Source organism: Capra hircus, chromosome 6, assembly GCF_001704415.2.
Source record: "Capra hircus breed San Clemente chromosome 6, ASM170441v1, whole genome shotgun sequence".
Classification (NCBI taxonomy): Eukaryota; Metazoa; Chordata; class Mammalia; order Artiodactyla; family Bovidae; genus Capra; species Capra hircus.
Window position 1 is genome coordinate 116,731,351 of NC_030813.1, and position 14,576 is coordinate 116,745,926.

At 64.0% G+C, this 14,576-nt stretch overlaps 2 protein-coding genes across 15 annotated transcripts in view; one reads left to right on the top strand and one right to left on the bottom strand.

Annotated features, from left to right (window-relative positions):
- The window catches only part of ADD1 (adducin 1), an 89,843-nt gene extending 81,000 nt beyond the window's left edge, over positions 1-8,843 (top strand). For 3 of the 10 annotated variants that reach the window (XM_018049845.1, XM_018049846.1, XM_018049849.1), the window contains 4 exons: positions 1,336-1,492; positions 4,716-4,802; positions 5,429-5,462; positions 7,113-7,247. In XM_018049845.1, coding sequence (XP_017905334.1) covers positions 1,336-1,492; positions 4,716-4,802; positions 5,429-5,462; position 7,113 — 279 coding nt within the window. In that variant the 3' untranslated portion in view covers positions 7,114-7,247. Of the gene's footprint in view, positions 1-1,335; positions 1,493-4,715; positions 4,803-5,428; positions 5,464-7,112 lie in introns of those variants that run through there. The other 7 variants (XM_018049848.1, XM_018049847.1, XM_018049850.1 and 4 more) reach the window with 3 other exon arrangements.
- On the bottom strand, positions 8,700-14,253 carry MFSD10 (major facilitator superfamily domain containing 10). 5 transcript variants are annotated; one of them, XM_018049853.1, is made up of 13 exons: positions 13,036-14,253; positions 12,401-12,618; positions 12,197-12,293; positions 11,944-12,047; positions 11,493-11,651; positions 11,251-11,412; positions 10,888-10,996; positions 10,677-10,788; positions 10,388-10,496; positions 10,210-10,300; positions 9,969-10,016; positions 9,797-9,886; positions 9,502-9,662 (listed from the first exon to the last, which is right to left on the bottom strand). In XM_018049853.1, the coding sequence occupies exons 1-13, from the start codon at positions 13,310-13,312 to the stop codon at positions 9,547-9,549; spliced, it is 1,692 nt and encodes a 563-aa protein (XP_017905342.1). In that variant the 5' UTR covers positions 13,313-14,253; the 3' UTR covers positions 9,502-9,546. The 5 variants fall into 5 exon arrangements, with proteins under 5 accessions (XP_017905340.1, XP_017905345.1, XP_017905343.1 ...); XM_018049851.1 differs by having other exon boundaries at positions 8,700-9,662; positions 10,677-10,996; XM_018049856.1 differs by lacking the exon at positions 13,036-14,253 and adding an exon at positions 12,749-12,997 and having other exon boundaries at positions 8,700-9,662; positions 10,677-10,996.

The following is a 14,576-nucleotide window of genomic DNA, read 5'->3' on the forward strand; positions in this document are numbered from 1 at the left end:
CCGAGAGCTTGGCTCTCCCTCGTCCCACTGGCAGTGAGCCCAGGATGCAGATGCCAGCCCTCGTTGCTGCAGTTCCGAGGGCGCCAGGGCTCAGCCCGTCTCAGCTGCGGTCAGCCTGCAGGCCCCTCTTAGGGAGAATAGACAAGAAGGGGCTTGTCTCAGGGCACAGAGCTGACTCAGGGCAGACGATGACCCCATCACGGTCTGGGAGGCGAGGCGCCTTCTGGGTGAAAAGCCAGGACGCCTGGGGTCAGGCCTGCTCAGGAGGAGCCCCCCACTCCCGTCTAGGCAGCTCATCTCGAATCTGGAGGCTCTTTGAGCACAGGCTGCGGGCTCCAGCCTTTTCCTTCTCCCCTTCTGGGTCCATGTCGCTGGACAGTGACCCTCAGCCCAGGTTCCCGGGGCAGCAGTTGGCTGGTGAGCTGAATGTCACGGGCTGGCCTGACTCTGTCCCTTGTGCCTGGCGCTCGCATGCCCTCTGCCTGCAGTGTCTCCCCCAGGGAGAGTGCTGCCAGGCCGGGCCTGACATCTGAACAAGCGCAGCTGCTCCTGTCTGTACTTGTTTTCCAAAGTTATCGTTAAGTCACGGGACGTGTTTGAGTTCTGCCTGCCTTTCTCAGACATGAGCTGCAGAGCATGTGGGGCCAGGCAGGCAGGCTGTGGGGCACAGGTGTGGGTGGGCTTGGCGCCAGGGGTGGCCTGCCTGCCGCCCGCATCCTTGGGGGCGGCCTGCCCGCTGCCGCCCGTGGGGCCTGGCTGCTTGGCCTACCCCTCCCAGCCGGGGCTGCCGTGCGCTTCGCTGGGCTCAAGCTTGCTCTCTTCTGCCGTGTGAGTCCTCACAGTTTCCAGGTCCCTCAGACAGGCTCTGGGGTTCTGTGTCGTGCTGCCACCTCTTCGTGTCTGGAAACAAGTTCCAGGCTTTAGTTGCTCAGCAGATGCACGAAGGAGCAGAGCTGTCTGTGCTTTTAGAGCAGACGCTCGTTTCTGAGCATGCCTGCCCAAGTGCTGTGGGGGAGGAAGGTGACGGGCTGGAGAAGCCCTTCTGCATCCCTGTCTGAGGACCTGGCCCTGGGGAGCCCTTCACGCTCCAGCTGCGCCTTGGTGCCTTTGCACCTGAAATCTGGAGGTCTTCCCTAGGATCTGCGCTCGGTACCTTCAGTCCATAGCGTTAAAGTCCTGCTTCTCCTCTACGCTGCAGGCTGCTGCCCCACCTGAGCCTCAGGCGCCCCTCGGGGTGCTGTGTCCCCTGTCGTCTGTCTGTCCGCTGCCACCCCGCCTGGGAGGAGGGAGAGTCCTGGGGGACCCTGCAGACCCTCTGTCCCTTTCTGTCTGCAGGGTGAGCTAGTGACGGCCTCCAAGGCCATCATTGAGAAGGAATACCAGCCGCACGTCATCGTGAGCACCACCGGCCCCAACCCCTTCAACACGCTCACCGACCGAGAGCTGGAGGAGTACCGCAGGGAGGTGGAGCGCAAGCAGAAGGGCCCCGAAGGTGAGTAGCCTCGCGGTCCCAGAGGAGGCGCTGCGGCCTGTGGGCTCCTTGTCCTGAGGGGGCTTCAGGTGCACGTCCTGACCTCCCCCCGGCTAGTCCCGGAAGACGTCGAGGGTAATCACGGCTCTAATCGGTCTGGTCGGGAGGGCCCGGAGTCCTCGCGTGAGAGAGGTCCTGCCTGCAGTCAGACACGGTCGGGTGGGGGGACCCCCGCTGGTCCAAGCACCGCACCAGCACGAGGCAGGGCCTGAAAGGAGCGCTGCTTGTCAGCGCTGCCGTGAAGCCTCTTGTGGGCGAGAAGGGAGGAAGGGTGTCCGTGGGCCTCAGGAGCCCTGGCAGGCCCTCTCCCGTCCAGGCTCCGGGCAGTGCCCCGTCTCCTAGCTGGATAGCCGTCTGTGTTGAGGGCTCAGGACGCCCAAAGAAGAATGTATCAATTAACCTGGGATAGCTGGTGGGCAAACCGGTTTGAGTATTACTTTTCAGATACGTTCCGCCCTTGATGTATGTAGTACTGCACTGCTGACAGCTCCCCGAGGAGGGGCCTTCTCTGAACTGTCTGGTCTCATCCATACTCCAGCCGTTGTTGAGCAGTTATGTTGTGGCAGGCCCTGTGAGTGCTGTGCGTGCCTATGTCTCAGGGTTACTGTGAGAGCTGGGCCTTTTCTCACCGGATAGAGCAGAGAAGCCTGTTCCCCAGAACAAGGCCGGGTGCGGCAGAGGCCCATCTGGGTCTGACCCACACCCCTGCACCCAGTCTCCCCACCTTCATCTCAGCCGCCGTCAGGGCGCAGGGTTTTCTCTCAGCCCCGAGGGCTCCCTGGCCAGGTGTGGTCACAGGCCCAGGGCCTCGAGTAGCCCCTTCCCCCACCCTGCAGAGGGGGCCCAGGCTGCGGCTGTCTTCCTGTTGGCAGCTCACAGGCTAGGAGGACATGGCTCTGTAAAGCATGTTGGGACTACTTTGCAACAGAGGAAAGTAAATGGCTCTGAGAGCCAGAGCCTCCCGGAGCAGCTTGTTTCACACTTCAGGTTTTTTCAGACATTGTGACGGCCGGGAGAGAAACTGGCCTTCCACTGTGTCTGGCGCAAAGGCTCGGGGGTCTGAACCGCTCTCCCGGAGTGCCCCGGCTCGCTCGGTCGCCATGCAGACCCCGGAGCAGGACGCCCCCTCCAGGAGGCTGGTGCCGCTCTTCCCGGCCTTAGTGTCACACTGCTCCCTCCCGGAGGGGAGGTTCCGCGGTGACCCTCCAGGCTCGATGGGGACCGTCGCGGGAGCCATTTCAGCTTCAGACACGGTCTCTGATTTCCCCAACTGAATCTTCCTTCTCAGCCTTGTTCTAGGTCAGCTACATGCTGCATCTGTGGCTGCTGTGGGAGCTCAGGTTGTGAAAAAGGGCTGCTGTTGGATTGCCTTTCAGTGTGTTAGATCCTCAGTGCCTGTCACTTTCTGTTCTGTGTGTGTTCAGGTTAAGACTGTGCACGTGGATGCCGGGGAGCCGTCTCTTTGGGTCACAACGCTGACTCCGACTGCCCCGGGGCGGCCCTGCGGGGAGTTCTGTGTGAGCCACAGCCCTGGTCACTGACTTAGAGGAAGAGCGTGTGTGTGGGCCTGAGCTCCTGGTCCTGTAGCCTAATCCCAGCTCCTGTGCACAGAGTCACGTGTCTGCCCTCTGGCCTCTCCCAGTGTCTGGGAAACCCGGATTTTTTTTTTTTTTTGAGTTTAACCACAAGACAGAGTTTCCTCCTCACGTGCAGGCTCTGCACGTGCAGGCTCTGCACGTGCAGGCTCCGTTAGGGGCTGTTAGAGGAAGGGAGTGGGTGGCTGTGTGTGGCGATGGCTGTGAGCATGCTGTGTGCTCAGACTGTCCGCGTGGGAGTGGCAGCCAGGGCCCTGCCAGCAGACCCCTGCCCTGCGCTGCTGCCAGCTCTTGGCATGGTGGGAGGCGGTGGTGTCTGCTGCAGTTGAGACTCAGGCTGTGTGTCAGGCTGTGTGTCTTCCCCGCACTTCAGGTACAGGGAAGAAAGCCTGTGGCCTCTTTCCCTGGTGAAAGGTATTTGTGTCCTCAGGCAAGAGATGTGCCCGCCGGCCTCTGTGTGGACACCTGGCTTCAGGAAGGGAACTGTAGGCTTAGGTGGCGTAGGGAGGTGAATTTTTTCAACCTACGGCACTTACTGGCCCTAAGCTATTAATGTAAAACGTGACAATGAGACCGGGAGATTCTAGGCACTACGGTAACAGTGGTATACACTTTTCCCTAAATGAGAGGTAGACTTGGAATTTTCTGGATCCTAGTTCCTATGATTTTTTTCTCTGGTTCTTAGAGCCTTTTACTTCAGGAAAAAATATGCACCACAGGTGCCAAGTTCACTCCTTTTTAATGTCTATTTTGTGTGTTTCTTATCTGTTTCATTTGTTTAATATCTATTCTATTTCACTGTGCCTGTCTTAGTGGGGCTTCTCTTGTGGCTCAGAGTCTGCCTGCAGTGTGGGAGACTTGGGCTTGATCCCTGGGTTGGAAGATCCCCTTGAGAAAGGGCCTGGCAACCCACTCCAGTATTCTTGCCTGGAGAATTCCATGGACAGAGCCTGGCAAGCTACGGCCTGTGAGGTCGCGGAGTCGGACGCGACTGAGCGACTGAACTTTTCCATCCTTCACCAGTCTTGTCGTGGCGTGCGGGGTCTAGCCCCTGACCAGGGATCAAACCTGGGCCCCCTGCAGCGAGAGTGTGGAGTCTTAGCCACGGGACCTCCCGGGCCGTCCCTACAACTGCCAGGTTAAAGTATGGGTAGAAAATGCTCTAAATAAAAGATTAAAACCAAGATTGTGCTCATGGAGTGTCCCTTGAAGTGGCAGGTAGGCCGTGGGTGCTTGGGACCCTGGGCTTTTCTCAGCAGTGCGATGCAGAGGATGTGGGGAGGGGCTCCTCATTGGGGGACCGGCCAGGGGTCCCTGGTCAGCACAGCACAGAGGCAGCTCTGGCGATCCCGAGATGCAGGTCCACACCCCAGTCCTCGAGGGCTTCCTTCATCCTCGTTCAGACAGCGACTGGGAAAAGCTGAGGACCGTGGCTGCAAGCTCTTCTCTTCTGCGCTCTGGCCTGTGCCCTCCTGGAGGCAGCCCCATGGGCAGGGCAGGCCGGCCTGGCTGCCTTGGTGGAGGGTGGTGGGGAGGCCCTGGGGCTCACAGCTCTTCACACGCTCTCCCCGTGGTGTGTGCATCTGCAGAGGATCTGGACCAGACGAGAGAAGAGAAAGAGAAGAGCCCTCCGGAGCCGCACACGCCCCCCAGCACCCCTGTCAAGCGGGAGGAAGGTGAGCTGGCTGGGGGTGGGCCTGAGGCCGCCCCTCGGGGGAGGATGCACGGTTGCCCTGGGCAGCCTCACTGGGAGGAGCCAAGCGTCCCGACTGGGGGAGAAGAGCAGCCGAGTGTGGCAGGGGCGGAGCTGGCACTAGTGGCCAGCGCGCGTTTGCATGGGGCCAGTGCGTCGCTGGCTCTGCGCGCCCACGCCTCTGTGCTGTCGGCTCTGCGCTGAGAACTGCAGGCGGCGCAGGCCCGTAAGTGTGGTGCGCATGGTCGGGGACAGAGCCTGCCTGCGCCCGTGACGCCAGTGCTGCCCCTGCCTGCACATTTCCTCCGCCCTCCTGTGCTTGGGTTGCCCCGGAAGCGTCCTCCGTCAGGTCCAGGCCCCAGGATCGCACTCTCTGGCCGTATGTAGAGTCCTTGGAGAGTGCCGGACCCCGGTGGTCTCCCAGACCGCCTGCCTATGTCTGGGACCCGTGGCCTCCGTGTCTGTCCTCGGTCGTGTGCGTGGTGCTTCCCTGCCTGTTGGGGGCCTTGGCTCCCCCCCCGGCCCGCCCTCCGTCTGTAACCCAGTGGCTGAGACTGATGCGTAGCCTCTCTACCTGTGCTTTCTCTCCTGTGGCTGCGTGACAAGCAGGAGGTGGATGTGCTAGAGAGTACCTGTTACCATAGTAAGTACCGCCTGGCCCTCTGCTGTTGATCCGAATTCCCTGTGCTTTGCCTCCTTCTGCTTCTTTGTTGCTTGTTAAGTTTTGTTCTCTGTTGATTCAAAATAAAAAGAGCCTCCCACCCCACCCCCTCTTATTCCCTGTCCTTGTACTGTGGGTAGTGACCCTCCTGGAAGGGGCTGGGTCACCTGAGCTGCGTGGTGGGCAGCCCGCCCTGCAGTCTGGGCCCCAGAAGTCCCCGGGGACCACATTGCCCTAACCCCTTCTAGCCGGGTGCTGCTCAGTGGGGAGCTCTGCTCTGGCAGACCGGACTCGAGTCTGGACGAGACTAGACAGGCTGGGATTTTGCATGGGGGCTTGCATGTATTCTGATCTCTGCTTAAGCTGGGTGCTTAAGCTTAAATCTGAGGTGGGTGGGAGAGTGACATTCACTGCTATTTGCTCAACACGACATCTGGTCCAACGGTGAGAGTTCCCCTGAGCACCCACAGGCAGCCCCTGCATGCTTCGAAGAGTGACTCCTCAGTGCCTCTTGCACAGCTGAGCCAAGGCGTTTCGCTCTTCTAAGGCCCGGGGTGAGGGGCTGGCGGAGGGGAGGGGCTCGCCAGCCTCCGGGAGCCGCCCTTGCCCCCACTCCTCCTGCTCCTCTGCTTCCTGTCGCCTCCTGAGGTTTGGCTAGATTTCCAGTGTTGCCTAGCCTCCCAGTGGCTTGTAACTTTGTAGACTACGTTTAAAAAATCCAGAAATTGGTTTCCCCTGGGGCCAGTGTAGAAAGCAGGCCTCAGACTGTTCCTTTGAAACCAGAGCCATGTGGCTTACGTTTATGTTTCCATGTTGGGGGGCTTCCCTGGCGGCTCAGTTGGTAAAGAGTCTGCCTGCGGTGTGGGAGACCCGGGTTTGATCTTTGGGTCAGGAAGACCCCTGCAGGAGGAAATGGCAGCCCACTCCAGGACTCTTGCCTGGAGAATCCCGCCGACGGAGGAGCCTGGTGGGCTACAGCCCATGGGGTCACAAAGAGACGGACACGGCTGAGCGGCGAACACTTTCACTTTTTCATGTTCAGCTGCTTAAAATGGCTTGAATTTTTTGCCTTTCCTTTACCTTAGAGTTCATCTCTCTTTTTTTCCCTTTTCTCCTTTTTTTTCGGAGTTCATCTCTGAATTCTCTAGCCTACAGTGGCCTTTGGTGGTGATGTTGATACCAGTCTGGGAGTTCACTCGGGGCTCTCCATGCACTGCCGTGGGTTCGTGTTCTCCTTGGCGGGAGACCAGGTGTCGTGGATACAAATTGAGGCGTCAGTTCAGGACCACTAATGCCCGCCCTCTAGTGGTTCAAGTGTTTAAGGCAGAACATTGCAGTCCTGAGAGTGTTTCCGGGCCTTTCATCACTCTGTCCCCGCCTGGGGACTGAGCCCCGGGACCGAGCCTGGTGTTGTCAGCCCGCTGTCCATGAGAAGGAGCTAAAAATCCACCCTGAGGCCGAGCCCACGCCTCACTGTGGGCTGCACCCAGCCTTGGGGTAGAGTAGACTCGGCGAGAGCTCCTTGCTCTGCTCTAGAGTCCCTTCCAGGGCAGCGTCTGTGCAGGGCCCTTGGGAGGCCGGGAGCCCCGGGCGGTCGCTCTGTAACCCTGTCTCTCCCACCCCACCCACCAGACCTGCCGCGGGAGCCACCGTCCGGAGACGACAGTGATGCCGCCACCTTCAAGCCGACTCTGCCCGACCTGTCCCCTGATGAGCCTTCAGAAGCGCTCGGCTTCCCGACGTTGGAGAAGGAGGAGGAGGAGGAGGGGCTGGCTGAAGCCAGGGCCCCTCCAAGCCCTGCCGGGTCCCCCACCAGGTCTCCCCCGGCGGCCAGCCCCGAGCCAGCCCCAGCCCAGGTGGCTGAGGAGGCTGCCTCCCCAGCAGCCGAGGACCCTGGCAGTGATGGGTCTCCAGGCAAGTCCCCATCCAAAAAGAAGAAGAAATTCCGCACCCCTTCCTTCCTGAAGAAGAGCAAGAAGAGGAGCGACTCCTGAAGGCCCTCCCTGCACACCCCGGCGCCGCCAGACTGTCCCCGACCACGCCGCGTGCCCCGGCGCCCTGTGTAATGGGCGCAGAGGCCCATCCCTTGTGTAGCTAGCGCCTCCCTCGGTGTGACCAACCCCCACGTAGACCGGTGCTAACCTCGTGTGCGTGCAGCGGCCTGGCCCGCAGCCTCGGGTTCTGGGGGAGATGTGGCCTCCGTGTCCACCTCCGAGCCAGCCCTGACCTGCAGGGGTCAGCACCTTGGCCCCTCTTGTACTCCTCAAGGACACTGTCCACCGGGAGCCGAGTCCGGGTCCCAGCTGGACAGGGGCAGACCTGGCTGCTCTGGCCTTGACCACTCCTGCTCTCCTTCTCGCGGGAAGTAACCCGCGCCCCATCTCTGCTAGGCTCCCCTTCACCCCCAGGTCTCAGGTGACTGAATCAGACCCGTAGCTTCCTGCTGGCGTTGCCTGCTCCGTGATCCCTGTTCAGGTACACAGCCTCGGTCCTGTGAAAGCGCCCCGACAGCCCAGGCCCCCAGGATGGCCTTGGAGAGGGTCAGGGCTGAGCCGGCGCCCCAGTAGCTCATGGCGCAGCTGGTGCTGGTCCCCAGTCCCCTTGGCCAGAACCAGACCTGGGGCTGCGCTCACCCCCTGGGGCCTCCTGACCTGTCATAGGGACGGCGCCTCCGAGGGGTGGTCCTGTGGACCTCCTCAGCGGACCTGCAGCTCCCACAGCCCCGACAGCATGCACGGGCAGCACTCTGCTTCTGCTCTCTGTCCTGGGGAGGGCCTGGCACTGAGGCAGGTCTGCACCTGAGCTCAGCTTGGCCTGGGATGCTCCTTCCCTTGGTTAGAGGGCAGCTCAGGGTGAGGGTCGGCCCCAGAGGTCCACTGACGTCCTGTGGTCACCACAAGGCCCCTCCCGCCCTCTAGTGCCACATCCGTAGAGCAGAGTGGGGGGCTGCTTGTCTGGAACTTGGGGTGGCTGGGGTCTCCTCGACAGTCGGCCGTCCCAGGAGCTCCAGTGCCAGCCTGTCGCAACAGGCCCCTGGGGTGGAGGGGACCCGAGGCCGGCTGCATGGCGCTGACCTCTGCTTCGAGCTTCCTGGCGAGCTGCTCTCTGTGTTGTCTTGTCCTGGTGGTGGTCGAGCTCCCCAGCCTCACCCTGCACTCAGTTAACCGCAGGCTCCTCCTGCCCTCCCTTCCTCTTACCCCACATATGCAATGACTTTAATTTCATTTTTGTAGTTTATTTTAACTCTTTGTATCTCAACATGAAGTTTAGTTGCATATACAGACACAGGCTTGGGAGGACAGGTCCTATGGCCTTTCTTCATTGTAACATGTTTTACTCACAAATAAAATTCTTTACGCAGTTTCCTTGTCTAACCTTGGGAAGCAGTCTCGCATCTTAATTCCTTTTGTTTGCTCCTTTAAAATAGGACTTGGTAAGTTTACTGTTCCAAAGATTCCAAAGTGAGCGCTTATCTCCTGATCAGAGCGTGTCACTTTGGGCCGGGCGGGGGGGGGGGGGTGGGGGGGGGTCACTCTGTCTGAAGAGCACCCTGCCCCAGGCGTCTGCCTGTCCTTCCCCAGAGGGCGGCGTTGGGCGCTTCCGGCCAGGGCCCTGGGCAAGGGGAGGGACGCCAGGCGGCCTCCCCCCAACCCCGGGGTAGAAGGGAAACGGCTGGGCAGAGCCTGGCACCCTGTGGTCTGTGCAGCTGGAACAGCTGTCACTCCGGCTGCTGCCCCTGGTCCCTGGAGCCCTCCAGGGTGCGGGGGGACGGGGTGTGCGCTGCAGGAAGGCACTGGGTGTGTAACAGCTGCTTTGTCATTCTGAGGCTGAGCTGAGGCCCTGTGTCGCTGAGAACTGAAGACAAAGTCTGGAAGGCTTCAGTCTGATCCTGACAGGCAGGTCCATGCCTGAGTGTCTCGCACCCTGGAGCTGCAAGTCCCAGGCCCCGGGGGCGGGGGGCAGGGGGCCGGAGGGGGTCAGGCGGGCAGCGGGGAGCTGGCCTGGCCCAGGACCCCCTTACCCGCGCAGTCTCCCGCCCTCACATCACCGCAGGCGGGCGGCCCAGCTACTCGGCCTTGAGTGTCCGCGCCGCGGGGTTCAGGGTCCGCAGGATGGAGAAGGGGAGCAGGAAGAGCGCCGCGCACACGGTGGAGCAGACGCGGGCGCCGGCCAGCCAGTACGCTGTGGAGACAGCGGGGGAGGGGGAGGTGACGGTGCCCCGGGCCCACCTGCCCCCTGCAGCTCGGCCAGCAACAACCCCAGCCCGGGGCTGGCCGGGCTTCCAGCATGCCCCGAGGGCCGTACCGCAGCCTCACCTGAGGCGGCCACCACGGGCCCCACGGCCCTGGCCAGGGCGCCCAGGCTCCGCAGCGTGCCCATGACCGTGCCCTTCTGCCGGGGCGAGCCTGTGGGCGAGAGGGGACAGCCGTCAGGGGCCCTCAGACCGCCTCCCAGGGGCTGGCCTCGCGCCAGGGCAGGGCCTCTCACCGTAGCCGGCGACCACGGAGGACAGGCAGGGGACCACGACGGCTGCGGCTGGGGAGACACCGGGGAAGACACCGGTCAGCCCGGAGGAGAGGCCGACGGAGGTGGGAGGGGGGCCCGGCCCCGCCCCGCCCCGCCCCCACAGGCCCCGCCCCGCCCCCACAGGCCCCGCCCCGCCCGGCCCTCCCACCCGCAGGCCCCGCCCTCAGCCGCCGGCTCGGCTCCTGCCCGCAGGCCCACTCACCCCAGGAGTAGAGGAGCAGCCCCAGGCCCAGGATGGGCAGCGTGTGTCCCCAGCCGACGAAGAGGGAGGCAGGGACGAGCAGCAGGATGGCCTGTGGGCGGCACAGCCGGTCTGAGAGCCCCCACTGCCTCCGCAGAGCGCGGGCACCGCCTGCCCCCAGCCCCGGGGAACTCCATACCCGCTTCACAGCCGCGATCTCCCTGCCAGGGCGGATCCGCCGGGCATAGGCTCCCTGGATGGTGGCCATGGTGAGACCGATGAAGAAAAACATCTTCCCCTGTTCTACCCTGCGAGGGGCGAGCTGTCAGCACCCCTGCCCTGCCCGTGCTGCCCTCACATGGCCAGGCAGCCTGGGTGACCTCGGTCCCTGTCCTCGGGGCGCCGCGCAGTCCGCCCCAGGACCCTGGACTGGGCCCGGGGGACGCGTGTGCCGAGGTGGGGATCCGCCGGGGTTCAAGGCGTCCCACCTGCTGAACTGGAAGCGCTGGTGCACCAGGAAGCTGAGCGTGAACTCCAGGCCCGAGAACAGGAGCAGGTAGAGGAAGTAGACCAGGCCCAGGCCGCGCAGGCTGCCAAGCCCTGGGGGGCAGCGAGGAGGGGCTGCGGCCCTGACCTGCATGCAGCCCCCAAGGTGGCCTGAGGGACCCCCAGCCCCACCCGCCAGCGCCCGCTCCTTACTGACTCCAGTGGGCGGGTCTGGGCCCCGCGCCACAGCCGAGAAGCGGAGCAGGGCCAGAGGGCTGAGCAGGTCCACGGCCGCCCGGAACCCCAGGGTGATGGAGGGTGCCTGCGGGGGTCAGCACTGAGGGTCCACTAGGGGGCCTGGGGGTGGGCTTGACGAACCCGCTCGGCCCCTGCATCTTGCAGAGCCCCAGCGAGGCCGGGGGGTCTGGGAACCATGGGGTCCCAGGAGGCGCTGCGCTCTCAAGAGCATCTGGACACCAGAAGGGGGTAGCCCGGCCTCCCCAGCACCTGGAGCTGGGACACACGATGGGCATCCCCACCTGTCCCAGCCTGGGCGCTGTCTGGCTCCCACCTTACCCGCTTCTCTGGGGGCAGCGTCTCTGGCAAGAAGCACCAGATGAACAGCAAGTCAGAGATGGCAAAGAGCAGGGCCAGCCAAGGCACCATCTCCGAGGGCAGGAAGGCTCCCAGGGTGGGGCCCAGAGTGAAACCCAGAGAAAAGGCCACCCCGATGACTGCCTGGGGAAAAGAGGGTGCTTGAGCGAGCAGGGAGACCCGAGCCCCAGAGACCCCCACCCCAAAGCCCCAGGGCCACTCACCATGCCCTTGCTGCGGGCAGACGGTGAGCCCAGGTCGGCAACGATGGCGGTGCAGAGGCTAACGTTCCCCTTGCTGATGCCGCCTATCACCCTGGAGGCCAGGAAGGCCGCAAAGCTCTTCGAGCCAGCCCACACGGCGTACGAGGTGGCCACACCTGCCTGCCCCAGGGCAGGGGCCAAGGGCAGGTGCCGTCACTTGAGGCCAGGAGGGGCCCACAGTGGGGCTGGCAGGCTGGAGCAGTACTCCTGGGACCCTGCCCTGTTCTAGAGCAGCCAAAGGCCACTTCTATGCCCAGTGACCCCTTGGCAGGAGCAGCTCTGCCACACCCTGGCTTAGCTCCAGAAGCCCTGCTCCCCCCAAACACCTCCCCCAGGGAGCACTGAGGGCCACTGAGGGGCCACGGAGGGCCCACAGCTGCCTCCCAGAGGGCTGCCAGGTGGACACCCATACCAGGGACAGCAGCATCCCCGGGCGCCTCCCCAGGCAGTCAGACACGGCCCCTGTGAGTGGTGCTGAGAGGAACTGCAGGAGCGAGAAAACGGAGCCGATCAGACCTGGAAGAGACAGAGCTCATGGTCACCACTCGGCCCGGGGAGCCCCAAGGGAAGTGGACGCTCCACGGGGAGAGGGGGCGGACCATGCTCCAGAGCGAGAAGGTGAGAACCAAGGCGTGAGGAGGCCTCGGCCCAGCTCGGGACCGCACCTCCGAACAGGACGCTGTTGTATCTCTTCTCCGCTGGCATCCCTATGGCTGCTGCAAACCAGTCCACCCCGCGCTGCCAGGAGCCGTAGAGCGGGTCCTGGGGGACAAGAAGGCGTGACAGACTGGGGCGTTTCTGAGGGGCTGGGAGCCAGGAGCAGCCATGGCAGGGCGCAGGGGCAGTGGGGCTGGAGGGGAGGGGCTCACGTGGGCACGGCTGTGGCTCTCCAGCAGCCCAGGCAGCAGGGGCAGCAGCAGGGTGAAGGCCAGGAGGTCCAGCAGGAGGCCGAGGAAGACCACAGCGACCACGCGGGTTTCTGGTGCCGGCTGCTGGCGGATGGGCGGGCGCGGCGTGCAGCTCCCGCCGGCTCCACAGCCCATGATGGGAGCGGCTCCGAGCAGGCCCGGCCGAGCGTGTGACAGGTCTGCACAAGAGCACGGTGCACGAAGGCACGTCCGGTTACCCGGCCCCGACGCCCACCCACCTTCGCCCGCGAAGTGTCCCCAACCCACTCACTGCCAGAGCGCCCCTGAAGGATCTGCCTGCCCCGTTACCGGCTGTCGCTCTGTGCGCCCTGCCCCCGACCCTGGGCAGCAGGAAACGCAAGCTGTGGGGGAGTTACGCAAAGAAACGGCCAGCCTGGGAGGCCGACCAAGCGGGGGCCGGGCGGGGCATCGTGGCCCCGGCACCTCCCGGCCCCCGCACCCACGGTTCCGGGCGGAGCGGTCGGGGAAACCCAGGCCCAGGCGGGAGCAAGGGGCAGCTTGGCGAGCCGGAGAACGACCTCCGCCCGCCCCGCCCCGCCCCGCCCCGCCCCGCCCCTGCCGCGCGCAGTACAGACCAGGGGATGGATGGACTGACGGATGGACAGACGGACGGACGGACAGACGCACGCGCAGAGGACCGCCGGGAGGGGCGGGTGCGCAGACCCCGCCCCGCCCACCCGGAAGCCGGCGTGGTTCCCCGCTCGGAAGTGGGCGTGGTTTCATAATCCGGAAGTGGGCGGACCGCCGCGACTCCTCTTGCGGGCACTGGGCCGGGCCTCTCCAGCTCCGTCCCGGGCCGGCTTCCTGGCAGGAAAGGGTCCGATCGGGGGCGCCTGACAGATGCAGCCCCATTTGTCAGATTCTGCGCCCGAGGGACGACCCGCCCGCTGAGGACCCTAGGGCTTTGGGTGACCCGTCCGGAGGGCGGGGTCCATCCTGGCCGGACCCTCCTCGCGCCGTCCGCCCCGGCCAGAGGCCTGCGTCCGAAATACAGCTGCGGAGTCGGCGCGGGGACGCGGGCTCGCCCGCACTCGGGCCGCAGCGGGGACGGTGGGGCGTGGAGGCGGGATTGTCCGGCGTCCCGCCTGCCCGGGGTCACCGGGGAGGGGCAGCTGCCCGCATGGCGCCTGGGGGCCTGGCTTGGCCTCCCCTAGCAGCCGGAGGGCCTGCCTGCACCTCCCGCTTCCCGTCCGACTCTTGAAATGCAGGCGTCTGTGGTCGAGCCGACCAGGACAGGCCACCCTCTCCTGACTGCTCGACACTAATGCACTCCTCTGTAGACGAGACGAACTTCAAATAAGCTTCACGGCAGTCCCTTTTCCCGTCGTACAGCTGTTTCCCTTGAGTACCAGTCCGCTCTCCCCGAAAAGCAGGCACGGCTCAGGCGTGACGGCGGAGCAGAGATGGCTGGGGGCTCTCAGAGCAGCCCTGTCTGGCGCCTGGCCAGACGGTGACAGCTGCCGTCACCACCACCTTCTTCCCAGACCCTCTATAGGCCCCCTCGTCCTGGAGGAGGCAGGGCTGAGACGGACATGCCGCCTAGTACTAACCTTTTCCAGGACAAGGCCTGCAATGGAGTGCAGAAGCCTGGGCCGGGCCGAGGTGGCGATGCAGAGTGACACGGGGCCCGGAGCTGGGGCCGATTCCCCTCCCAACAGAACTCGGCAGCAATACCTCGGTGCCCAGCGCCAGGTATGATAGCAGCGGCTGCCCTACAAGTTTACATGAGGTGGAACCTTGAGGCTGCACAGCAGGCCGGGCTACCCAGCAAGGAGAAGCCCACCCCATTTGTGGCTCCGACACCCACCAGGGCCTGAGATCTGTGGAGTCACCCACCTGGTGGACACCTACGGGAACAATCCTAGGGGGACAGCGGAGAGGACGAACGCTTATCCGCAGAGGCCATCCCCACTCCCCTCCGCCTGCTCCCAGGGGGTGCTCTGGCCCCAACACTGCCTACTGCTGCCCAAATCACTCTTGACTCCCACCAGCCTCCGCTCCGCTGGGGAGGTCTGAATTGGTCACCCTCTTTCTCATCTTGCACGTGTCCAGTCTGGCCAATCGATCCTCAGACCTCTCCTGGTCACTTCTGTGGCTCGCGACCCCAGGGACGGGC